The sequence below is a fragment of the Artibeus jamaicensis genome, unplaced genomic scaffold (genome assembly GCF_021234435.1).
Source record: "Artibeus jamaicensis isolate MK-2021 breed Jamaican fruit bat unplaced genomic scaffold, CSHL_Jam_final scaffold_3222, whole genome shotgun sequence".
NCBI classification, from domain to species: domain Eukaryota; kingdom Metazoa; phylum Chordata; class Mammalia; order Chiroptera; family Phyllostomidae; genus Artibeus; species Artibeus jamaicensis.
The window spans coordinates 1,866,996-1,894,556 of NW_026522038.1; the positions used below are offsets into that span (position 1 = coordinate 1,866,996).

The following is a 27,561-nucleotide window of genomic DNA, read 5'->3' on the forward strand; positions in this document are numbered from 1 at the left end:
ATAATTCTCTCAATATATTTACACATAAATGTTTTCAGTCAGTCTGTAACATTAACTGAACCAATGTACCATTCTGTTCAGCACTGAGCATAATTAGGTGCTTTCAAGAAAAATTTTGAAAGTAATTATCCATTCTTTTCATCTGTATCACAGTTATTAATATTTGTTCCCTCAAAATCTAACACCATTACCAACTTGGCAGTCAGCACTTCTATAATTTGTTCAACTCTACCAAAAGATTTAATATAATAATGTCTTGTTGTATCATACCTCATATTATAATGTAAAGAGAAAATTGGCACTATTATTAAAATGAATACTTAACACAAAACACATACACTGGTTAATGTTTTTACAAGGTTTTCATCTGTATCCATAATTATAATAGGGCTTGACCTTAATTTATGACTGTTTGGTTTATCAACATACAACATGCGTTCATTTGCAGCCCTCACTGAATAAACTATGTATGTATTCAAATAAAAGATGTTTCTCAGTAAGCCTAGAGGCAAATGGCACCATGCATGTCAAGGGTGGTTACTTTAGGCCTGATGACCACATCACAGTTACAGCAGGAAGCAATGGAGTAGGAGTGAGTACACCCACATTGTAGTCTCCACTCTCCCAGTGGAAGATCAACCTGCCTGGAGGAAGAGGGTTGTCAAATGACGGAAATTAAACTTGTAACTCTGTGACTAGTTTTGTTGCCTTCTCAAACATTAAATTCTTATCTATTATCATAAAGCAACAAACAACAAATGTTGGAGAGGTTGTGGAGAAAAGGGGTCCTTAGTTCACTGTTGGTGGGAGTGCAGACTGGTACAACCATTATGGAAAACAGTATGGAATTTTCTCAGAAAACTAAAAATCGACCTGCCTTTTGACCCAGCAATTCCACTGCTAGGATTATATCCTAAGAATCCTAAAACATCAATTTCAAAGAACCTATGCACCACAATGTTCATAGCAGCACAATTTACAATAGCTAAGAGTTGGAAGCAACCTAGGTGCCCGTCAGTAAATGAATGGATCAAAAAATTGTGGTACATACACACAATGGAATTCTATGCAGCAGAGAGAAAGAAGGAGCTACTACCACTTGCAACAACATGGATGGAACTGGAAAGCATTATGCTGAGTGAAATAGGCCAGGAGTTGAAAGACAAATACCATATGATCTCACCTTTAACAGGAAGCTAAACAACAAAACAAACAAGCAAGCAGAATAAAAACGAAGACACTGAAATAGAGAATAAGAGGACAGTGACCAGAGGGGAGAGGGAAGGGAATTTAAGGGGGAGGGATTTGGAGGAACAAATATGAAGGACACAGGGATGAGAGCTGGGGGGGGTGGAGATGAGAGGGAAGTGGGGAGAACAGGATGGGGGGCTGGGATAGGAGAAATAGATAAAAAAACTGTACTTGAAAAATAACTAAAAAATTTAATAAAAATAAATAAATAAATTCTTATCTATTTAAACACTGAAATCATCTATTTTATACACCTCCTAGATTGGCTTTAAAAATCAAATGAAATAAGATTTATGAAGGTATGTTTCACATCAAAGTACTCTGCAAGTTGCTTACACTGTTATTGCAATACTTTAAATGTATTAATGGAATGTTGTTATAAACATTTTTCACTCCCAATCTTGATATACAGGTGTATGTATATAAACCTTAACAAGAAAAGCAAGAGGGAATAAGGAGATCCCTATCTCAAAAGGAATTTTTGAGGTTTAAAAAAACCTATACTATTCTTTCCTTTACATCCCTCACTCTAGGGGGCATATTGGTGAAAACATTGCTGTGTGCAATATTTGGAATTTTCTGGCCTATGTTTTCCTCTAGGACTTTTATGGTGTCGTGACTTATACTTAAGTCTTTTATCCATCTTGAGTTTATTTTTGTATATGGTGTAAGTTAGTGGTTGAGTTTTATTTTTCTGCACGTAGCTGTCCAGATCTCCCAATACCATTTATTAAAGAGGTTATTTTTACTGCATTTTATGCTGCCCCCTTTGTGGAATATTAATTGACCACAGAGACATGAGTTTATTCCTGGGCTCTCTGTCCTGTTCCACTGATCTATGTGTCTGTTCTTATGCTAGTGCCAGACTTTGTTACAGTGGCCTCATAATACAGTTTGATATCAGGTATTATGATCCCTCCTGCTTTGTTCTTCTTTCTCAAAATTGCTGTGGCTACTGGGGGTCATTTATGGTTCCATATAAAGTTTTGAAATTTTTGTTGTATATCTGTGAAATATGGCACCGGTGTTTTAGTAGGGATTGCACGTAATCTATAAATTGCTTTGGGTAGTATGGACATTGTGATGATGTTAAATAGGGGAATGGGATATGCTTCCATTTATTTGTGTCTCCCTTAATTTATTTCTTTAAAGTTGTGTAGTTTTCTGAGTACAGGTCTTTTACTTCCTTGGTTAGGTTTATTCCTTAGGTACTTAATTTTTCTTGTTGCTATAGCGAATGGGAATTTTTCCCTGATTTCTGTTTCCGATATTTCGCTGTTGGTATAAAAAATGCCTTTGGTTTCTGATATTGACTTCGTATCCCACTGTTTTGCCAAATTCACTTATTAGATCCAGTAGTTTTTTGGTGGAGTCCATAGGATTTTCCATGTACACTATCATGTCATCTGTAAACAATGACAGTTTTACTTCTTCTACCTTAAGAATCCTGAAACATTAATTCAAAAGAACCTACACACCTCAATGTTCACAGCAGCACAATTTACAATAGCTGAGTGCTGGAAACAGCCTAAGGGCTCATCAGTAAGTGAGTGGATCAAAAAACTGTAGTACAATTACACAATGGAATACTATACAGCAGAAAGAAAGAAGTTCCTACCCTTTGAGACAGCATAGATGGAACTAGAGAGCATTATGCTAAGTGAAATGAGCCAGGCAGTGAAGACAAACACCACATGATCTCACCTATAAATGGAACCTAATCAACAAAACAAGTAAGCAAGCAAAATATAGCCAGAGACATTGAAATTAAGAACAAACTGACAGTAACTAGAGAAGAGGGGGGAGGGGAAAACAGGGGAATGAAGCGGAAGGGTCATCAAGAAACATGTATAAAGGACCCCTGGGCAAAGCCAAAGGAGGGCAGGATTGAGGGTGGGAGATGGAGGTGTGTGGGGCAGGAGAGAGTGGTGTGGGGAAAATGGAAACAACTGTACTTGAACAACAGAAAACCCTAAAATACTATATTCTAACTTTCTCTTAAGACTGGCTTGACCCCATGTCACATACTGCAGATGAGTGATAGGCTAGGCCCCCCCATTATAAGTCAACTCTGACTTTTAGCTGAATAGGGAGTACTGAGAAGCTAGTGAAGTACGCCAAAATCTGGCAAAGCTCGCAAGGTAACACACCAAGGAAAACACTGAGGCTACTTAAGAATTCACTAAGATCAAATTTCTTACTTCTATAACAATATGCCCAAGTACCATAAAACCCAAGTGAAAACAATTAATAGCACATTTTAACATAACACTAACACTAATGTGTTTTTCAAAACAATTTGAAAGAATTAAATATGTTTAAAAAAATTAGGTATATTCCCTTTACCTGAAGGAAGAATATGAAAGGTAACCACACAGACTTTATAATAGAATAATATAATTAATAGCAGGAACTTGTTCAGATGCAAACTTTATGACAATAAAAACTTTAAAACAACACTTTTTTGTGCTGTTAATTTCTGCTTTATTTTTTTACCTCATGTTAATTAATGTGCCAGGTACTTACATCTGGAATAAATCCAATCTCATTGAGATGATTGCTCAGCTCTGGATCATGGAATGCAATCATCTGGGAGAACACAGTCAAGTACTCTGAAACGACAATAAAAGTAAAACAACTGTCATTGTCACACAGTACGTCAAGTAAGTACACTAAACTCATATAAATTAGCTTTATTTACATTTCTTCAGCCCTGGCTGGTGTAGCTCAGTGGATTGAGCACAGGCCTGCGAACCAAGGGATTGCGATTCGATTCTCAGTCAGGGCACATGCCTGGGTTGCAGGCCAGTTCCATACATTGATATTTCTCTCCCTCTCTCCTTCCCTTCCCCTCTAAAGGTAAATGAACAAAATCTTTAAAAAAATTAATTTCTTCATGAAGAAAATATGCTTTAATAGATATATTCTGTTTTGTTATCACTTTAGTCAGTCACTTACTGCTAATTACCAAATAAATATACCAACAAACTCTGATACAACTTTTTTCTACATTCAGAGCTACCAGTTCATTTCTTTAATTACAAATTATACATATAATGAATAATGTTTCCTATTTTCTACAAAGAAAATTTTAAAAAATTTTATTTATGTATTTTTAGAGAGAGGAGAAGTGAAGGAGAAAGAGAGGAGGAGAAACAGCAATATGTGGTTGCCTCTCGAGCGCCCTCTACCGGGGACCTGGCCCGCAACCCAGGCATGTCCCCTGACTGAGAATTGAACCAGCAACCCTGTGGTTCGCAGGCCAGCACTCAATCCACTGACTTACACCAGCCAGGGCAATTTTCTTTGTTAATATTAAATCATATGTATTTTGTGTTCAGAAAATATAAGAGGTAACAGATAAATAAGGAACACTTTTATAAGCAGTCACAAATAGAGTCCTTAAGCATCAAATTTGTTTGTATATACAGACATAGGCCTTTGTTTTTGTTCTAATTTATTACCATCAGAAACTCTGAATTTGGTACATTTAGATATAAGGATTAACATCATGTTAATCAGAAAATAGGAATTTGGTAGATAATTAAAATGATGATTCTAATCCTACCAATTCATAGGGTTCAGTTGGAATATGAGGAATATTTTCTAAAATTTTTCCATTTTTCTAGCAATTTACTATTATTATCAATTTACTCACTGTGTACTAATCTAAATGATATATTTGTAACAATCCGTTCAAGGGCAAGTAACCAAATTTTTTTACATATTAAAAATATTAAAACATTTCGGAAAGGTCTCTTATTGAGATTGAAGTAACAGTAACCTAATGAAAGTCCCCCTTGATTAATACCTCCACTCCTTCCTTCAAAAAAGTTAGCAATCTATTTTCAAGACAATTATTTGCTAAAAATAACCTCCAAATACAATGTCTACTTTTCTTTTTGCTTTTAAAGTTATTTTTAATGTTTCAAGAAATGGTAATAAGTTTTTTGATGATCCGTTGGTACGAGTAGCCTTCCCTTATTTTCTGCAATTAAAACTTTGCTTCTGATGGCCACAATTATTTTATAATTATTTATCTATAAGCAATGTCATATATTATACAAAGAGAAGCATCAAAGCCAAGAAAAGAAAAGATGAGGAAGTGCTGCATTCAGTGCCACAGCTGGCCCTGCTGGGTACTCAGTTGGTTAGAGTGTCGTCCTGCTATGCCAAGGTTGTGGGTTTGACCTCCAGGGAGGACACAAATACGAGAAACAACCAATGAATATGTAAATAAGTGGAATGGGAATTCAGTGTTTCTCTCTCTCTCTTTCTCTCCCCCATCTCTAAAATCAATTTTAAAAACACAAAAAGCTAAACTTCACACCTAATGTGATATTTTACTCATGATTACTAAATTAAAAAGGGGTTAATACTTTTGATCAATACTTTTTTGTGATTTGATGTTTATTCTACTGCAACAAAATTCTATCTGTACATTGTCTCATCTTTTCCTCTAAGAACAACAACAAAAAAGGTACAATTATATCAGGTTCAAGAGTTACAGACTAAAGACTAGGATAGATCCCAAGATCCCAAGAAACTTTGAGGTTTAACTTTTTTTAGGTATTTTTCTCCTTCCAATTAGTGATGGTATATATATAGTCCTAATTTACCCAGAGCCAGAGGTATGCAATATCAGCAATCATAAGAATTTAACTGCATACTGATAAAACCATATAGTTATTAATTTTTTAAAAAACATGCTTGATTTTAAACAGAAGAACATGGCTTACGCAATTTTCCACAATTGTTCTTGTTTACTAAATATCATTCTTACATGAGCCTAATAAAACTAATTACTATGTGGTTGTTTACAGTTCCATATAAATGGCCATTCCACTAGCCATTCCATGGCTAATTAAGGATCTAATGAAGAAACCTAATTTATCATGAAAACATTTTCCTTGTGTTTTGCCAAACTTCAATGGCTAATTTATATATGTGTTATAACAATTGTGTTATATATAATATATACAAATATACACGTATACATTTATTATATGTAATTATATATCTTGTATTTTTAATATATATATAAACATAAGTTGTATATAAATATAAGTCATCAATTCTGGTTGCTCAGGATACACTTAGAATCATTTATAGTACAGCTTGTTATATTCAGAAAAATGTCTTAAAGGGGGGATAAGATAGGCACATGATGCAAGATGTTCTTGCAAATCACAAGGCTGTATACTCAGTGTATTCCCCATTATTGCCCAGTATCCCCAATATCCTATCATTAAATCATTCATGACAAAGGCAGGAATTAAACTGGAAATATATAATGTACTGCTTTTCCAAATACATAACCTTTTCAGTAAATTTGCATGATTTCCCCCTCTTTTTGTGGTTGTGTGATAAGAAAGAAGTCTTATGTTCACATTTGACAACTGGACTTTAGACTTTGATGTCTATCTTCCCTCCTCCCTCTCCTTCAAAGACTTATTGGATGTCCATGTAGTGTAACTGCACATCCTAGTTTACCTGGGAGAGTCTTAATTGCCACCTCTAGATTCAGTGTTTAGTATACTTACTGCCCCTTCTAACTCTCAAAAATATCACAATTTAGCTTTATAGTCATCCTAGCTGTAGCTGTCACAACATTAAATGGAATTTCACAACAGGGAAGACACTGACCTTGCCCTCAAAGGATTTAGAAAGATAAGCAGGCAAACAAAAAACTGGGGATATTTTCACCCAATTCTCTTTCCCAGATTTATGTTATCTCCTTCCATCTTTCCTTTTCTAACTTATAAAAACCACATCTTACAATGGTCCCAATGTGAATATGCCTTGATTTTATAAATAGTACAAGAATATGTTTAATGTTGTGCCAAAATTCCAATGATTGTTTTGGTGAAAAAAATACAATGGAATGGCTTCAAAGAACAGTGTAAAAGTTTGTAGGTCAGTTTTATGGGTTGCTTCTTTCTTAAGTGCAAAGTCATGTTAAAGTATAGCTGGGTTTTCCATAAAGGATATGTTCTCATTCTTAATAGCTACATGGCTGCCTCTTTACTTGCCTAAAGCTGCCTTTTCTTTCTCCAAATAGTATAAAGTATCTCTGTCCTGAAAGTTATAAGCCTATTTTCCAATATCTTTGAAAATGTACAATATCCCTTTCAAATCCCTCCATCATTTAAATCCAACTGAATCTAATATTCTGAATCTTAGAATAATTTTAGCAATCTTAGATATTATAGAAGCTAAAACCCTGAGTTGTTAAACAGCACATTAGTGTTTCAAATTCCTGTGTGTTCCTTCTTTATCAACTCAATAGCAACATCACAGGGGAAAACTTGATAGTTCTAAAAATGATGAATATTAATTTAGGCCAGTAGTAACAAAATTTATTATCTTAAAAATGCCCTCAGGTAACCAGTAAATAGCACCATAGTCAAACAAACAAACAAACAACAACAAAAAACCAAACAGGATATCTTGACTAAACAAATCATTTTTCTCTCATCAAAGAGGCAAAGCATTTTAGAGTCTGAATATGTAAATCCTCTATTATATAAACAACTTAAAAAATTAAAGTTTCTCTCAAATATAGAAACTTCTGATTTCTGTAATAAAAATGATTAAATAAATATTCACTTCTAAATCAGCTATTGATCAGTTTCATATGGCATACAAGTTTTCCAAAACTTGTGGGGTTAAAAGGATGCATGTGATACTTATCTCAAACAAAATCGATGATACTTTGAAGTTTAAACTTTAAAAGACCATAAAACAAAATGGAAGGACAAAAAAGTAAATCAATGAGATGAGAGCTGAATATTCCTAAATGTAAGCCTAAAATAAACATTTTGAAGAAAAATAAACTACTGTCCTTCTACAAACTTTAGTAACTAATAATCAGTATGCTGTTTCAGCTCTTTCTTTAGCTCTCCATCCCTCTCTTCCAACGGCATGCACCAGATGTGATGACTGGATGTTTTATCAACTCATTTTCACGGTTTTACTGCAATACTCTTCTTTGTTCTCTGTCTTAAAGAATGCCTTTGTCCCTTTTCACCACATTCCTTTTCAAATTTCAAATTCACTAATAAGTATCCTCTCTTATAAAACCTTTCCAGACATGCCATTTCTTCCCTTTACCACCCGAAAAGTAAAAATAAACCCAAGTAACCTCCCTCTCTCCTTCCTCAGTTCTAATACAGCAATATGTATACTTACCTCATTGACTCACAATTAGTAATGTTCACATTTACTTCCCATATTGGGCTATAAAATTCCTTGGAAAAGGAATGTATGTCATTTACCTTAAGAGCCTTAATTCCTTAAGCAGTGTCTGGCACAGAGTCAGTGCAGAGCAATTATTTAACTGAAAGACTAAATTAATTGAAACTATGTGTTTTTTCTTTATAACATAGAGTCAGTATTAACACCAAATAAATGATTTAAAGCACCACATGTATTGTTTCTTGTGAAAATATACATGCTCAATTTTTCATAATATTAAAGAACATTTATTGTGGCTTTAAAGAGTTTCAGAATTATCAATTCGAAATTTTAAACACAAATTTATAAATGTAATAACAAAATTATTACTTCTTAGAGAAATAATTTGGAGATGTCTTAATTATAATATTCAATGTTTTAAAAGATATTCTGTTGATTAATACAACTAAAAAGAGACTTTTTTGAACTTTCTGACTAGTCTCTCAAAATTCATTTGATGTACATTATGGATTCTCTCACATTTTCATAAATTAAATAAGATCTTGTCTTGTTTATTTGAATAATAATCCTTTTAACAGCATACTAAAGTAGTTCTGTAGTTAAAAGTATAAAACTATTTTTTGATGTTGAAAATTCATTATCAATAGATAATTCACACCAATATCAACATGAAAAACCATTATTGGAAAAATAATACCTATTTTAGAGGTAAATAATTTCTGTATTTTAAAACAGGCACTTACACAAAACCAAAATAGGAATCACTGTAATATAAGCTAGTTAATATGGCCCTCTGAAAGCTGGTCATCTAGGGATCACCCAGCATCTAACAAATTTTATAGCCAATTCATTTTATAAGTTCTGTTTTAACTGCTTTATGAAGCTTCTCCAAATAATCCCTCTTAAAGTACAGAAATCTATCTAGGCACCATGCTTAAGTAGGGACCTGACAAATTTGGAAAAAAGATTATTCTCAGGTTTTTAGATATGAAAGTACAGTTAATGTTTCAAGTTCATGTTAGCTTTAAAAGTAACGGCATTATATGGCTGGCTTTTATTTAACTGAGGATTAAGGAATCACCTTTTGTATTGCATGACTACTAATGTGATTATTTTCTACCTTTAATATTTTCAGTATGTATTTGGTCAGTATTTGACAAATTATTTTCACTGCTTCTAGCCTCTGAAATCTTGTATCACCCAAGGTGTGTTAAATCCAGTCATTTAACTTTTTATCAGTGTAAATAATTTATTGCCAACTCTCTAATATCATACAATAGTGGGTCTAACAATTCCCTTGAGAGTAGTGTCGGATGGCAGGAGCAGGAGGTAGGGAATGTAATAAAAGTGAGGAATGTTAAGACAGGTTGCTGAGGGGTAGACTTCATGCTATAACCTGCTGGTGATCAATTTTAACCAACTAAGCTACCTTGGGTAGGAAGGAACTGGGCTAGGCCATGAACGCTCTTTTGACCAGTGGACTCCAGGTTTCTGGCCCTCCCTGGGGCTTCCTCATTCATGGTTGTATGGGGACAAGGGAGGTATGGAGAGTTAGTAAGAGCTGCCAGGTTTGCGAGTGCTACCAGTTGACCATGGGGTCCCCAGTCTAGTCCTTGGCTGGGGAAAGCTTATAAGAACTTGGGCCTTAATTGCAGTTTCTTCAGAAAGAAATTACTGGAATCTTAAAGAGTATATCGCCCATTCTATAATAAACATCTTTGATAAGCAAAATAAAATAACCATAATTAAGTGTGGAACACATCCCAATTAGCAAAATGCAAGACATACTCTTATAGGATATCACTTCATAAATTCTTAGAAGATAACAGTGTATGACTCTTGAAGTTGGATGGCTTTACTAAATTAACCTACAAGAGAAAAACAACTTCCTCTCTGTAACAATACATATCCTTGACTAAAAAGTCACAGTAAAATATTGTTGTTTTCTAAAAAACACTCTTAAATTAACCCTAACTTTATACAGGTCCACATTAATGCAGGGTATTAGGCATATCCATTTCAAATCATTTCTAAATACAAATGTAAGTCAATAAAATTTCATTTCAAAATTCACAGAAAGACACTGGATCATTATGTCAGTTTCTAGCACCTATCTATGTTGTAAACTCAGAGTTGTAAAGATGCTTGGTGTGCTTATAAACACAAACACGAAATTTTTTAAAGTTTAGATTAGTTTTTCTATAATTCAATGTACATGATGCTGGAAAATAAGTATTTTTATGTGTTAAGCCATTTATCCACATTTTTTCCTCCTCCTAATTTTAGCCTCTTTATCTTTTTAATTTACATTTCTACTTCCTTTCTAGTTATTTTCTCATTACATTGACTTCTGGTGCTCTAATTGTATACTCATTTCTAACTAAGTAAAAAATTACTCACTGAGGTCCCACTTATTCAGAATGTTCAGTAAAGTGCACAGAGCCTGTAGATTTCCTGCTTCTTATACTCCAACTGAGTGACCTATTGATATACCAAACTACAGGGACAAAAATATAAATTCAAAAAACACTAGTTTCAAATTGTTGAAAATTTAGTAGAATTAGTAAGACATATATTACAACTAAGAGGTCTAAATAAAGGTGCTATCTGAAAAGTGTCATAAAATTGGTAAATGGGAAGAATATGAGAACAACTCTGTAGTCTTTTCCAAAAAAAATACAAAAGCATAAGAAAATTCCCTGCCTTTAAAACACTGAGATTCTTCTGGTTCAGAGGCCAGCACTCAATCCACTGAGCCACACCAGCCAGGGCATAGCAATTAGATTCTTATTGAGAAGATAATACATAGTATACAGGGTCCAGCACACATAATGCCCCCTTTTTATTACATAAAAATATTTTATTACAAAATAATAAGCATGTAATACTGCAAAGTAACAATATCACACTCAAGCACGCCATATGACATTTTGGGTGAAATGTTCTTATTGTTGTTCATTTCAAACCTACCAAACATACTCAATGGCGTTATTTTTGCTGGACCATGTATAATGCCATTATAATATTAGTAAATTAATTGTAATAACAGTAGCAATAAAATAGTAATAGTAATAAAATAATAGCCATTTGGTTTATCAAATGTTTCTATGTGCATTGACATATTTTATGTTTAAATTTTACAAAAACCTTTATTTTAGATACGAGGAAAATTATATCTAGCTAACATAAGTTATTTGCCCAAAATTACACAGTAAGTAACCCAGTTTAAATTGAAACAAAGTGTGCCTGATTCAAAATTGTATATTAGCTGTTGTTATACTACTTCCAAAAAGGAGTTCAGAACATTATATTAAGGTCTGACTGTGGTTAGCACAGTACTGAAAGAATTCACAAATGATTTTGCTATGTCAAACTCTGAAGGAAGATGTGCATTTATGAAAATAGAAATGAACACATTTTGGAGGTTTAAACATGGGGAATGAAATGAATGAGAAGTGTTTTTAATATTCTATTTATTGACAATTAAATACTGTTTCATCTTTTTACTAAATTATAATAAGCTTGTTGCACAGAGAAACTTTTTGTGGGCAATTTTAATTGTGAGAGAGAAAAAGAGCAGGATTTTTATTTTCTTAGCATAACATGCCTGAATTTGAACTGAACTGAGATCAAATATTGAATAGTTGTTAGAAAAATACCATAATTCTTTGAGGACTTTGGAGTAAAAGACTAAACTTAATGATGTCTTCACTAGTTTTAGTGAGCATTATCACCCTATTCTATTAACTGAAAATCATAAATGTAATTGCTTACCAGTTACTTGACATAAATAAGTACATTCCCTTAAAAAGACAAGGAAAGGTATTTGATTACCTTGTATTACATGTGAGTTGTCTTTCAAGAAGAAGTTATACAGGTACTTGGGAATAAAAGCAGACATACATGCATATGCCAAGGCTAACAAAGAATAAAGCAAAGACATATGAAAAATTAGTTAACAGAGTAAATGTTCAGTGGTCATTCACTCACTTATCATACATTCCTTAAATCTACCATTAAGCAAGAGTTATGTTAATAACTGATGAAAACACCAATTTAAGGGGAGAAAACAACCCTCTGCTCTTTAAAACAGAAAATATTTTGACCAACAAAACATAACCATCTAGTATCTTTTCCATTTCAAACTACTATTGAAATTTTTGTCCCACAATAATAAAAACTTTTATTATCTGAACTTATACAAACTTTTAAAAAAAATCTCTAAACATGGACATTAATAATGAACTATATAAAACCTCAAAGTTCTTAATTTTTGTTAAGTACTTTGACCAAGTTTTTATTTTTTTGTTGATGCAAAAAAATAAAAAGCCTCAGAACTTGGATTTAGGAACACCACTCACGAATTGTTCCTTCAAACACAGACTGCTTACTCCTCTTGGAGCAATATGTGTAATAATGGAATGCACCTCATTAAAAATAGCAAACTTGTAGTCCAGCTAATGAGAAATATCATAGAATCCAATTGTTAAACCAATTACAATTTTTAAACCTCATTGCAACTGAAACTCTCTAATAATAAATTCTTTATATCCTCTAAAATTATACACAGATTACGTTACAGATATTTATACTATCTGTATAAATATATTTCCTTCCTATCTGTGAAAGGAAAAGAAAACCTTTCATGTTTGAACAAAATATTTTAAAATAATATGCACCAAGATTATTTCGATGATAAATATGCTTACCTTCATTATTGAAGTTTAAATAGAGGAATGGAGCACAAAGGGAGTCAAGACCTGATGGGCAGGAGTTGAAGAAGTTCAAATAAACATAATTAAGTAGAATTGTAGATATATACCATATAGTATCAGTTCTCTGCATTATCTCTGCATAGACTAATTACTATAAATACTGCACATCCAGAAATATATTTATTCATGGGTTAATGTGGGAGTGATTGACAGTGACTGGCACATAGCATGTCTGCAATACGAATCAGCTATTACTATTATCAATATTATTATGAGTTGAAGAGAGACATATACTAAACGAAAATGTAAAAATGATAGAAGGCTTGGGCTATAGGCCATTTCTGACCCTGTGTGTTCTTGGCAATCACTCAGCGTCTCCAGACGTGTTTCCTCATCTGAGAGGAGGTTCGTTGTGTTTGTGTTTGTGTTTGTGTTTGTACTATGTGTTTCTTTGGTATTGTGGAAAAAGATCCTTTAAACTTGTGAAGGGAAATATAAACATATGACATACTCCTTTTATTAATAATGCTGTTCAAAAAATAATTATACTGTTCATATGTTGTCATGTTGAGAGAATGTATATAAATCTGTCTACAATTGTTACAAAGACACAGAACTCCTCTAAAATGGACAAAGCTAGGAAAAATAATTGCTTCATTTCAAGTTTGGCCAGAAGTAGATAATTACAATATTTAAAAAAACACTGGAACTGGAGAGCATTATGCTAGGCAAAATAAGCAAGGAGGTAAGGGACAAATACCATATGATCTCACCTATTAGTATAACCTAATCAACAAAAGAAAAAAGCAAACAAAATATAACCACAGACACTGAAATTAAGAACAATCTAACAATAGCCAGAGGGGAGTGGGGAGGGAACAGAGGGGAGAAGGGTTTTCAGGAACTACTATAAAGGACATGTGGACAAAACCAAGGGGGAGGGTGAAAGCAAGGGAGGGAGGTGGGTTTGGCTGGGTGGGGGGGAAGTGGTGGGACAAAAATACAGACAACTGTAATTGAACAACCATAAAGTAATTTATAAAACAAAACAAAACAAAACAAAAACCCATTGTTTATTACAACACATTCAAATATAGGACTGGTTGAAATCAGTTTCTCATTTGTAAATTTGTGAATGGCCACAAAACTAATGAGACAAGTAAAAATCAGGATATGGAACATAAAGATATTTTTTAAAAGATAATAAATGAAATAAAGAGTTTAAGGGGTATCCTATTCTCCAATTCCTAATAAAAAGTTAAGCATAAACTGTAAAGCATTAAATGGTTAGAATGTCAACTGGACCCAAATTATTTGTGCTATAAAATTATTTTGTTATTTTCAGAAGCACTAAAACACCAAGATTATAACTTTACAAAATGTTCTTTCTACTTTTCTAATTACCATGATGGCAAATTGTCTTGTTAAACAGCATGGCTTTAAATGATATTTATTAGCATTTAGGCAAACTTGTAAAAAATAGTTCTTATAAACCTTTCAATAAATGGATTATAGCTTTAGTATTGACTTTTCTCAAAGCTGAGGATGTCTTGATATTTTGTTATAATTTAAAAAATTGTTGGTCATGCAACATGCCCCTAATACTTCAAAAGGAGTCTTAATGATTGGAAAAAAGTTACCTTGCCAATACACAAGATCAGGATGGGATACTACCCAGGCTTTTAATACACGCCTAAATTTTGCATGACCTTCTGGTGATGATAACAGTTCATCATACTGATGACAACGAGGAATATCCACTTCGATCTGTAAAATAACAAAACAATATGATGTAACTGTGATCACCAATAAACCCCAAGATAAAAAATAAGAGTGACTGCATTATGAATTTTAGAACAGACCATCTACAAAATGCTGGTGTTTAAAATTTTTGAATTTTACATTAATACTCTGGAAACAACGAAAAAGGTTGTACACTTAAGGAAAACGACCATTTCTTTTGAAAAGGTATGTATCCATATAGAGTTTTTGGAAACTCTTTTGGAAGAGTTTCCAAAAAAATCTTCCTTTACAACATGGTCTAATAAAGGGCAAATTCTACAGATTACAATGTACAATTATTAAGAAAAATTACTCGGCCTAAACTCCTTTTAAAGTTAGTTTTAACTCACTAAGTTATGAGTACAAAAGTTAGGCTCACTCTAAACAGAGGATGAATATGGTGGCTGCTGACCATGACGAAAGGAAGAAAATCTCCTCCCGCCTCTCTATAATTTTATAATTAGGCAAAATTAGGTTGTTCAAGAAAATCTAAATCTTACTTGTCTATCTGTAGGAATTGGAGTGTCTTTATCGATTGCATCATACTTGGCATGAATAGCCCCCTGCAAAAAGTAAGAGAGAATAATAATAATTCATCATATCCTTGATACATTATTAATTTAGGTAAATATACTTCCTATAAGCATCTGTCGTTGACAACCCACTCATTATACATAGTCACATTAAAACCCAAAATATACCTCTCAGAAAAATTCTCTACAGTTTTGATGATTTGTGACGCAAGTCCATGACAATGTGCCAACATGTTCCGAAAGACAAACGCATGGGATGAGTCATGGAGGTGATGAGTATGCCAGTCAAGCTGCCAGGCCTCCCCAACACAGGACAGCCTTGCTGTTCTCCACTCACTGCTACCTCAAACATAATCAGCTTTATGAAAACATTTTTTAAAAAAATTGGGGGGTGCACAGGAGGTGATCCCACAAGAAATTTTCCTATAAAGTTGGTGATGAAAACAAAAATAAAAGGGACCTGTTTAAAAGAGTGGTAGTTCAGCACCAGGAAGCAGAAGTTTGAAATAACGTGAAGCATGGAATATAATGGAGATATGGAATCATTAAGGGACTAAACAGATCATTTACACTTTTTATACCAGTACAGAAGGAATGACTGAATAAACCACTTCAAGTCTTAGTTACATTCAACAGGACCAATAATGGAACAATTTTTATTACTCTGGTTTACTGTAATCATATAGAAAGAGCTAATAATTTGGGGTTCAAATTATGACATCTGCTGTATCAACTTCTATGGTATGTCTATTTAATGACAGACTTACACAACCTGACTTCAGAAGTAACCTTGGACTTTAGCATTATATGGTTCTACAATTCTAACTATTAATGTGTGGTATGGAGTAATAGGCATTCTTATAAAGCAACCACCCAAACTCAAAGATATTTGTAGAATCTCATCAAAGGAATCAGGAATAAATAAAATTATTTTAAAAGGGAGCTGAAAAGAATTAAAAATATTTTGAGGGAATTCAGGAAAGAAATGCATGATGGATATCCATAAGACATTGGTAAAAGAATATCTGAGGCAGGATGACAAAGAAATTGATGGGGGAAAAAAGAGAGATGAGAATTTGGCCCATTTTCATCACCAGAGTTCTCTGTTAGTACTGCAAGTCACCATGATAATTTTGTGACACCTCTCTTTCCTCATTGCCACAGATTAGGCATTATATAAGACAAAGTAGCTATTTGTCTTGGTAGCATGGTCCTTGTGGGATAGGTGTGCCAAAAGGCACTAAATTATGTTAATGATTTTTTATATAGTTCAAGTGGAAGATTTTTCCGAACTTAGATAGAACTACTTACAAATAGGCAATTCTATCCCTAAATAAACATACTTTATAGGCATGATAATACACTTATAACTAGAATACATATTCATAAGATAATCTAATTTGAAAATTAATAATTAAGATAATTTCTATGAGCTCTATTAAATGCAATATTAAGTACAATAAGTCTAACAAACCTTCCATTATATTTTGCTAGTGTGTATTTTTCTCCATTCTTTTCACTTAAAATTGCCAAATATTCTTAATGCTTATATTTTACTACGTAACTTTCTAACAACTTGAAAAACATATATTTGGAGAGTCCTTTCCTACTCCTTCCTTTCTTCTTAGCACTCTTATAATCAACTTCTGACCTCTTTTCTTTCTTACCTCAACTCCCAGAAGAGCAGCCCAGGTTAAACCTCTCATAAGTGGAGGAATGTCAACTCTTGCTTCTTTCCAGATTTGATTTTTTTTATATGGATAAGCCTAGAGATGAAAAAAAAGATATGAAAGTGTCTCAAATTACTAAGTAGCATATATTCATCTAAAAGTCCTAAATATATACTAATGATAAAATTGAAAGAGATCATCAGTAAATTTCTAACTATCTTTCATGTCACTACTTTGGTGCTATTAATGCACATAAGTTGGCAGTGCAACAGCTCCCTATATTCTACAAATCTTGTATAATACAACCAAAGAGAACTCAAGTGTACCGTCTGCAATCATTCCACTCTACTTGTTGCTGTGAGACAATTATCAATGAGTCATATGGAGAATAATATGACCAGTCTCATATGAGTTAAATAATGTATGTATATCACTTTGTAAAAGATCTGGTGATACAGACAGTACTTAATAAATATGTTATTATTATAGCTATTTCTATATCCCTGCATATAATTTTTTCCTTTTGTAAATTTGTCCTTTAAAAGAGATTTCTAGAAAATAATTATTAGGACAAAGGGTACAGATATTGTTAAGGCTCTACATACAGGGGTCTGGCACAAATAACGCCCCTTTTTATTACACAAAAATCTCTTATTTCAAAGTCCTAAGCATGTAATTCTGTAACATAACAATATCACACTCAAGCACACCATATGACATTTTAGGTGAAATGTTCAAATTGCTGTCCACCTTGTGCGAGACATTCACAACCCTACCAACAGTGTTACTTCTGCCGGACCCTGTATACTTTGAAATTGCTTTACACAATGTTTCAATCCATTTATACTTATTTCAAAGGAATGAAAGTACCAATCTTAATATGCCTTTATTCACTTTACTAATTTTGCAATAAAAAACCTACCAAATTTTTTTCATTCCTCGTGAAGCTAAACATTTGAATAGATTTACTGATTAGTTGGGTTTCTATTATGTTTTTTTTTAGTCACTTCTCTTTCAATATGGGTGTTTTCCTACTGATTTTTCATTGCTCTTTAAACAGATGGCTATTCATCTTTTGTCTAAACAATTTTGCATATTTCCTACATCTTGTTTTTACTTTTTAATTTTATTTACCATGGACATGTAACATTTCCCTAACAAGGTTCCCTAATCATTGTCTGAGAAATAAAAAATAAGGGTTGAATATGGGCTCTTACAAAGCTTTCCACATTGGAACCCTTACTTTCAGCAGCCTGTCGAAGAGAATGATTCTGTTCAGCTGGTACTCCGTGTCCCTCTCCCGGATGATGAGAGGCAGAGTGGCAGCAGCGGACAGCTCATTATTGCTGTTCGAATGAGGTAAATTAGACTGGCTGTAGAAGAGAGACAAAAGCAGGAAAAGGGGTACAACATTTATAAAAAACAAAACACCATATTAAGTTTTCTATTTAGAAAACAGTCTTCAGAGAAAACATGTTTCTTACCAATCAGTAAAGAAAAAGAAGTATAAAAGGGGACCATATATACTCACTCATCTTCAAGAAGTGGGTAAAATGCTTCTCCACCAACATCTTTTAATCTCTGTGAATTAAAAGACAAATATTTATATGAGAACTGAGACAAAAACATTGAACCACATTTAAAAAGAAAAAACAATGTAAAGTTTATGAATTTATATAGGTACCAAGAGAAGTATAAAATACAACTTAAAATTCATTCCTATCATAAATATGCAAATATACTATTCCTCTAGTGATTATATTTATCTCTGAAGAGTAGTTTTTAATATGTTGATTATTTATACCTCAAGGAGCGTCTTGTAAATGTTAGACAACTACTATTATTTTCTCCAAACATAATTCAGAATTTTTAAAACTGCTATAAAATTTAATGAATAAATTAAACAAAATTAAATGAATAAAATATTTTTAAATTAATTGAAGGTTACTTTAAAAATACATATCTTTTAATTTAAAGCACAATAAGATTTATTTATTTTTCTACAGAATTAATACAAACTAAGACAAAAGTAAGGGTGCTAATAAAAAAATTCCAAAGAATTTCTCACAGCATATTTTGAATATGTATCATTCAAATACCGAATAAACCCACTGATGAAGTTCAATTCTCTTACTTATCTCTTCACAAAGTAAGTATAGTAAATGTTGCCCCAATAATAACATTTTGCAGGACGTTAGGTCTTCTTCAAGAATGCGAGGAGGCAGGCAGTAGTAAACTCTTACACCCAGCCTGAGCAAGGCGATTCAAGTTAATGCCCCCTTGCCTGCTGCTCTGCTCCGGTTCAACGTCCAACCTGAACGCTGACTGCCTGCCCCCGTGGGCACCACACAGACGTCCAAGCTCCGTGTGCGGCCAGCACTGATCTTCCACTGCGCAGAGCCACTGTGCACCCCTCCAGGGCAAGTTATTCCCAGAATTTTTTAAAGCCAAAGAAAAAATTTTTACCTCCACCCTGAGAATCTGGCAAACACTGGTTTATGCTTGGCTTCTGTCTAAAATTTGACAGGCCATGCACTTATCCACCTTGTCTTTAAACCTTTAGGTATTTCTTTCATGGATTAAAATATAAACTAGAATAAGATTTCCCCAAGTTTCCCAGCATCATTATTATATTTTTTGAAGTTTGGATTTACTGTCCTTAAAGTAATAAATATTATTTTAAAAATATTTTCTGCTTTTTGTACTAAATAAAAATTCAGTATATTAAATGCAGAAAAGAACAAAATACTTATACAGACAAGTATAAGATAAAATTATTTTTTGGTTTCCATAGTATCTCAAAAAATCAGCAATGTCATCATTTTAAAATATATCTAGAGTAAGATTTAAATTTAACTTGTATTTATATACTTTGGGTTACATACAAATTAAGTTAAACAAACTAAGATTAAAATAAAATCAGTTAAAAACATATATTTTGGATGTAGTTTATTGTTTGCTCCTTGTATTGCTGTTTATCTACAATACACATTCTCTCTTCAAAGAGTTCAGTATATTATGTAGTAATAATTATATACTTTAATTTTTGTACCTGGCATTATGACAGATAAGACATTCTAATATCCTCAAATTATATAATACATAAAATATCAAATGACAGAAAAAGCCTACGGTTTCAGAGCACAGTGGGACGAAGCCTTGGTTGGGCACCTGATTAACTGCCAGTCAGACAAGGGAAGATCATGCTAAATCCAGGCACAGAAAGAACATGTGTGTATATGTTTGGGGAGGCTGGGGGTGCTTATAACCTAGAGAGAAACGACAAGGAATTTCAGCTGGGAGTTTTGGTTTCCAGTCCAATGTTGAAACAGCTTGGAAGTTGTTCCTTCTGCTCTAATAACAACAAAAAATCTAAACAAACTGGAAGTCAACTCTTTTTAGATTTGAATTAGATCAGAATTAGAATTAGATTAGAATCAGCATTTTTAGATCAGAATTAGAACAAAATGCCGCCTGGAAACCTGGAGAGGCAGGCAAATACAGAGAATCACAGTTGAGCTGCAGCAGAAGCCACTGCTGGACCCTGGTCAGAAAAACTGAAGGCCAAATGACTAAGTGCTGCAGGCTTAGCAAGGACTAACTAGAGAGAGAACAACTGGAGACCCAGCCGCAGGGGAGCCCACACTTCTCAAGTTTTACCTCTACACGTATCAACAGGTTTTTCAGGGTAAAGATCTGAGAAAAATCCCCTCGGCTTCTGTAGGCAGAAGGGTAATGTAACCATTCTGAAATTCCCCCATAGTACTTTGCTTTCATCAATAAGGACCTACCCTCAAAAACTATTTTATAGAGCCTAAGTGACTGAGAGGAAAGAAAACACCCAAGTCTAGCCTCCTCTAGTCTTTGATGTGGAAGATAAATACCCAATTCCTGCTGCCTATTGCTTTTCTGTCTCATGAAGTAGCGGGGGAAGCTGAGAAATACATGTGAAGGTTACACCAGAGATGGGCTCACTAAAAGTGCGAGAGCTAATATAGGATTACAGAACACTTTTCCTCCCCTACCATATCTCTGTATCAATAGGGCTTCTGTATAACAGTGGATTACAACAGAAAAAAACAAAAGTCTCAGACCCTATTTTAAAAAGTCTCTAGGGAAACCCAAAGACAACAGAGAAAACAAGAACAAGGACAGTTGAAAAATTTTAGCCTCTGACAAAAAACCTACATAACAGCTAGAATACTAAAAAATACAAAAAAATACTAAACGGCTAGATAAACAGTAAAGGCCTATTCACCACAGTTCCCTTTATAGATATATCATGCTGAGATTCTAATAAAAAATTGCAGGGCAATGCAAAAAAGATACTCTGAAGAAGCATAGCAAGCTTTAGAACCCAATTCATAAATGGCACAGATTTTAGAATGATCAGATCAGGAACTTAAAGAACTATGATTAATATATGAAGGGTTCTAAGAGGAAAAAGTAGACATCATATAAGAATGGGTGGGTACTATAAGCAGAGAGATGAAAAGAATGTTAAGAAAATAAGTGCATTTTGAAAAGATGTCAGTAGAAACTTTCTAAATTGAAATGTAGAGATAAATGAAAAAATAACCCAAAATATTCAATGGAATATCCAAGAATAAAGGAACAATGAAAAAAGATAAAATCTATGTGTAACAGAATACCAGAAGGGGGGAAGAAAGGAACTGAAGAAATATTTGAAATAATGACAGAAATTTAAAAAATTAAACAGACACCAAAAGACAGATCCAGGAAGCTCAGAGAACTCTGGACAGGATAAACACAAACACATACACACAACTCCCCCCGCCAAAAAACCCACAATAACCAACCAACCAACCAACCAACCAACAAAACAACCCTTTCCCCACATCCCAAACCTAGACACACTATATTCAAACTGCAGAAAATCAAAGACAAAAAGAAAATCTTGTAGGAAGCCGTGGCCAGGGAAGGCGGGGGTGCACTTTACCTATAGAGGTACAAGGATACAAATGACATCAGATTGCTCTTCAGAAACCATGCGAGCAAGAAGAGAACAGCATGAAATATTGATTGAAACAAAAAAGCAACAAAACTACAATTTTTTACATAGCAAAATTATCCTACAAAAGTAGAAAAAATAATTCTTAGACAAACAAAAACTGAGGGAATTTGTTGCTAGTAGACCTGACTTGCAAGAAACGTTAAAAGTTCTTTAGAGAGAAGGAAAATTACAGGATTAGAAAATTAAATCCACATGAAGAAAGGAAGGCTACTAGAGGAAATATAAATGAATATAAGGAATACTTTTCATTTTCCTATTCTTAATTGATCTAACAAATAACAGTTCATTCAAAATAATAGATAAATGAATTTGGTGACAGCTATGGCTAAGTGAAAACACTGACAGCAATGTGTTAGGGATGGGAAGAAGGAAACAGGACTGCACAGTTATAAAACACCTGTACTACCTGGGGAGCAGTTCAGCATCATTTGAAAGTGAACTTTTATTAGCTGTAAATGTACATTGCAAACTTAAGGCAACCAGTAAAATTTTTAAAGAAGTATACTGGCTATGGTAAAAGAGGAGAGAAAATGGAATCACAGAAAATGATCAATTAAAACTTGAGAAGGCAGAAAAAGAAGTAATAGTAAAGAGAAACAAAGAGGTGGAAGGAGGGAGAGAAGGAGGGAGAGAAAAAGAGAACAAAGAGTGCGAGGAATACAGAGCAGTTACCCATATGGTAGATATTAATGTAACTATATCAATAATCTACCAATTAAAAGATAAAAACTATTTTAGAAAAACAAGAGGCATTTCTATGTTGTTTATAATAAACCCACTTTAAAGATGAAGACACAGATAGATTAAAGGTAAAGAAACAGAGCAAGATATACCATGGTAACACTAACTGAAAGAAGGTGAAGTAGTGATATTTATTTTTAAAAAAACTGACATCAGAGTAAGAAATTTCATACACATTCTATTTACAAGAGCAACAATAAAAGATCTCAGAAATTAATTTGATAACTGATATATAAACATTAAAAAGGAAATTGGGATATAAAATAGGACTTAATGTGGTATATCTACCATATTCAAGAAACAGGACTCCATATGCTAAATACATCGATTTCCTACAAATCAACCTATAAATTTAATGCATTTCCAAATCAAAATCCTATAATGTTTAATGAAATTTGAGAAGATGATTAAAGAGAGCTCATAGTCTATTTAGAGGAGAACAAATTAGAGGTATTCCCCAGCTAGACTGTAAGACCTCAACATAAAACTATGTACTAAGATAGAGTATTATTGGCTAATGTGAGACAGTTAAGTCCAAGATCAGAATAGAAGCCCAGAATCATCATCATGCATATATGAAAGAGCTGACATTATGAATAAAAAAAAATAAAATTATTCAATACAATGCTAAGACAGGATGTCTTATTTCTTATGAATGAAATATATATTGGATACCCACCTTACACCTTATTAAAAAAATCCAGGTGGATTAATGGACTAAATATGAAAAAAATTAAATGTCTTAAAAGAAAATATAAAAATATATTATATAAAACATATTTATAACCTTGGTATAACTGTAAATAAGTTACAATAAGTAAATCACAAAAAATGAAACATAGTTAATAATAAAAAACACTGAAAAAAGAATTATGTTCATTATGAGAAACTTCAAAAAGTTAAAGGAAAAGCTAGATTAGAAGAAATTTGCAGGAAATACATTTTTAAAAGCCCTCAAATCAGTAAAAAGTCACTCAATAAAAAAATTAGCAAAAGATATGAATTAGTTATGCACAGAAGAGGTAAGCAAACAGCCAAAAAATATGAAAGGATTTGTGGCTGCACTAGAATCAGAGAATTAAAAATTAGTATTTATAACAAAATACCATTGTACATCTTTTGAAGCAACAATTTAAAAAAATTATGTTGCCATGTGTTAATAAGTATGTGGAGGAGTAAAAATTCTTTATTTAATGATGGTGAAAAGATAAACAAGTAAGAGCACCTTTGTGAACAATCAGACAATATATACTAAAGGTGAAGATGTACAAACACATTCCCAAAAATGCTGTACTTGGGCTCATATAGTAAAGAAACTCTTATATTTTGAAATCAGGAAGGCATTTAGGCTTTTGTGGATCTGTAGGGTTTCAGTTAAAAAAAAGGGATCTGAGGCAAGTTTGCCAAAGCACCGTCCTTACGTTCCTTAGCTGGCACAGTGACAAGGTGACAGTCGTGTCATCTAATAGAGAGCTTCTATCTCGACCTTGTCCAAAGCTTTCACCATCTTCAAAGAGAAAACTGAAAGAAGTTAAAAAAATTTATTTTAATGGGTATACAAAATCCAATTTAGCATTTATCCTAAGTCATGGATCCCTTCATCAAAGAAAGAAATTTTAAAATAAATGAGTTAATAAAAAATATTACTGCTGTTTAAAATTTCTCTAAACAATTCTCATTTTTAAATATATGTTGAGTAGGTATGAATACAGTATAAATACAAAGCATATCAAAGAGTATGATTTACATACTTTGCTAAAGCAGGTTTGATGCTAAAATTACCTTCTGATGCTATTTAAATGTGATTCTGGGAAAGTTTGTATGAGTCAATAATGATAAATTGAGGAAAAAAGAAAAATCATATGTAATGATGGACCTCTCATGTTAAAGAATACAGAATAATAAATACATGAACTTTGTTTAAAACTTTAGAAAATTATTCCTGAGAATTTAAACATCCTTTAAAGCATTTATTCTTAGAATTTTTATCATTTTATTTTCTGATTTTTCTACTTAATTCAATCTGAGCAGTATAATTGAAATAAATATTTTAAAATTAGTTTAGGAGAGAAGAATGTATGGAACCAATGGTCTATATTTGAATAGACCTAATTTTTTTAGGTTAGTTATTTGAAACTAACCTACAAAATTACCTAAAAAATTTAACATGTAAGAAAAAAATGATCAGCAGATGATTTTTACAGTTACCTACAATGATCAATTCTAGTCCAAAAATCTAAAATTAAAATTTTAGAGCATTGGTAGAAACTTAAGAGATTCATGGTCATATCTCTGAAAAAATATTAAGAGCAAGAGAACAGCAATAATTTTGGCCCTAGGGTTGTATTGTTATTTAAATTCCAGTCTAACTTATAGAATGGTACCCAGGATCATAAGAAGTTCTGCCAATTTTTATCAACAGTAATTTAGCATCTTAATGATCCCTAGAATAAGTAATAAGGTCATAGAATACATATACATTTATGATTTGTATTTGGAAATAGAAACTAGTTTCTCATAACAGGCATATTCATTGACTAACTCTTGAATAACATTGTTCTGACTTGTATATTTTTAATTTATGGAACATCAATTGTTACAAGATATTCCATAATAATAACTCTACTTCAAGTGGAGGCTAAGCAAATTATTTTTTAAAAGAATGCTTATTAGAAATAATAAAAATATTGATGGGTACTCTGTAATTAGACAGTTAATTAAAAAATAAGGTACTAACTTGTAATTGCTTTTATAATCACTTAGTTGGAATGTCTGCCAAAAATTTTTTTAAAATATTATTACTAAATTGTGTTTTTCATTTACAGAATTTTTATTTTCTTACTTGGGGAGTGTGCAGATAGGTGGTTTGGATCGAATGATTTCCTTGTTGACAAGCTCTTTTTCCAAGTCACCTCCAGCTAAACACCAAAGGTAATACACTTCTTCAATGGATCTTTCTGCCAGATAATCACTGTTTATATCTATTAATGGGAAAATAAAGAGAATAATAGCTATCACACTTCTTGTTTTTATTAAAAGCCAATAGACAATATTAGCTGATACTATATAAAAAAAGCACAAACTGAAAAACATAGTAAGATATCCTTAAGAATATTCGTATTATAAAATGCATAGAGTATAAAATGTACATTCATTTTCTTGAAAAAGAGTGGAATTTTTACCCTCACAGATATATGGGATATATCTCAGCTATACTGGGCTCTGTGGGATAGTAATAAGGGCAGCAGCAACCACATGAGTAGGCAACCAACACAAACTGTTCTGTCATCCATGTCTTTAGTCCATTGCTGTCTCTTCTGAGAAGTCTTTCTTGATGTGCTAATGTTCATATTGACCTTCACTTGTAATAGTGATTATATGACCAAGTGTCTGCCTGCCTCCCCATTTGACATGAATGTCACCTGAAGGTAAAGTATATGGAACAAAGCATGGTCCAATGAATATTTAATTGAATGAATATTTAGTAACTATTTCCTACCATGTCTTATCTCATAATAACTTTTTGGCATAAAAGTAACTTACTGATGTCACTAAAGCACACATTCTGAGAACTGTAGTTTTCATAGTGTGATAGAAAAAGGTGATATTCCCTTAAAATGTGAAATATAATAGTACAAATGTCCTATCAATAATACCATGTAAGAGATAATTTATAATAAATTATGTGATATATAAATGTGATGTAATGAAATTTCCATTGAAAATTAGAAGACCTGATTTTAGCATAACAATTTTAGAGGAAATAGGACTTTGTTTTACATATTAATTTTTGTGGTTCCACTTCTTCTCCTTGATTCTTAAAGTTTATGTGCCAGAGTAATTTAAATGTAAAGGATTAAAAGTTTAGTTATATAAAATGTTAGGTTAAGCACATCCAGAATTACCTCTCGATTCCAAGATGGGTGCCCATGAAGCCTCACTAGTGTATTATACATAGTTGATGCAATCAAAACTGGAACTAGGATAAGCACACTCCCTTTAAAAACAAGGCTTCTAACATTGCCTGTGTTTACTTATCATTACCTTTACACAGCTGGCTGATGTCTTCAGGCAGAGTTAACTCAGCACATCTCAGAGAAGATGAAAACAAACCAGCAGGTTTTGTAAATGGGGTGTAGAGAGGCGAGACTTCACTGAACACCCGGTCCTGCATTAATTCATCTGGGGTTGGCCTTGAGAAACACGTTTAAAATACAGAGTATGAGCAAAAGTCATTAAAATTTCCTGGAATAATGGTATACATTCAAGGGGATAGGTAAAAGTCTTAAATACCTCATCAGCACAGAATATAAAAAAGTCCTGCTTGGCAGAGTCTGAAAGTATACATTTATGTAACAATCAAGTGACTGTAAGTAGTAAATGCTGAATTTTTTACCTCTGTTGTGCTTTTTGCACCTATGAACTATCCAATTTATTACATATGGGCATCTCAATGTTTTAGTTTTAGCTTAACTACCGTGTACCAGTCTTACTGAATACCTTACATTAAATGATACAATTTAATGCCATTCCACACTAATGATACCTCTTAGTTTTCTTCCTACCTGTAATTTAATGTTGCACATTTACCTAAAACTATACTTTTAATATTATTCCTCTCATCCTAACATGTCTTT

General features: G+C 32.8%; 1 protein-coding gene across 3 annotated transcripts in view; it reads right to left on the bottom strand.

Moving 5' to 3' along the window:
• TBCK (TBC1 domain containing kinase) overlaps positions 1-27,561 on the bottom strand; it is a 186,122-nt gene that overhangs the window by 101,940 nt on the left and 56,621 nt on the right. For all 3 annotated transcript variants that reach the window (XM_037154438.2, XM_037154439.2, XM_053657031.1), the window contains exons 10-20: positions 26,969-27,117; positions 25,767-25,905; positions 24,346-24,445; positions 18,680-18,729; positions 18,392-18,521; positions 17,146-17,244; positions 15,446-15,508; positions 14,804-14,930; positions 13,158-13,208; positions 12,283-12,366; positions 3,778-3,863 (exon numbers count right to left, since the gene is read on the bottom strand). In XM_037154438.2, coding sequence (XP_037010333.2) covers positions 3,778-3,863; positions 12,283-12,366; positions 13,158-13,208; positions 14,804-14,930; positions 15,446-15,508; positions 17,146-17,244; positions 18,392-18,521; positions 18,680-18,729; positions 24,346-24,445; positions 25,767-25,905; positions 26,969-27,117 — 1,078 coding nt within the window. The remainder of the gene's footprint in view (positions 1-3,777; positions 3,864-12,282; positions 12,367-13,157; positions 13,209-14,803; positions 14,931-15,445; positions 15,509-17,145; positions 17,245-18,391; positions 18,522-18,679; positions 18,730-24,345; positions 24,446-25,766; positions 25,906-26,968; positions 27,118-27,561) is intronic.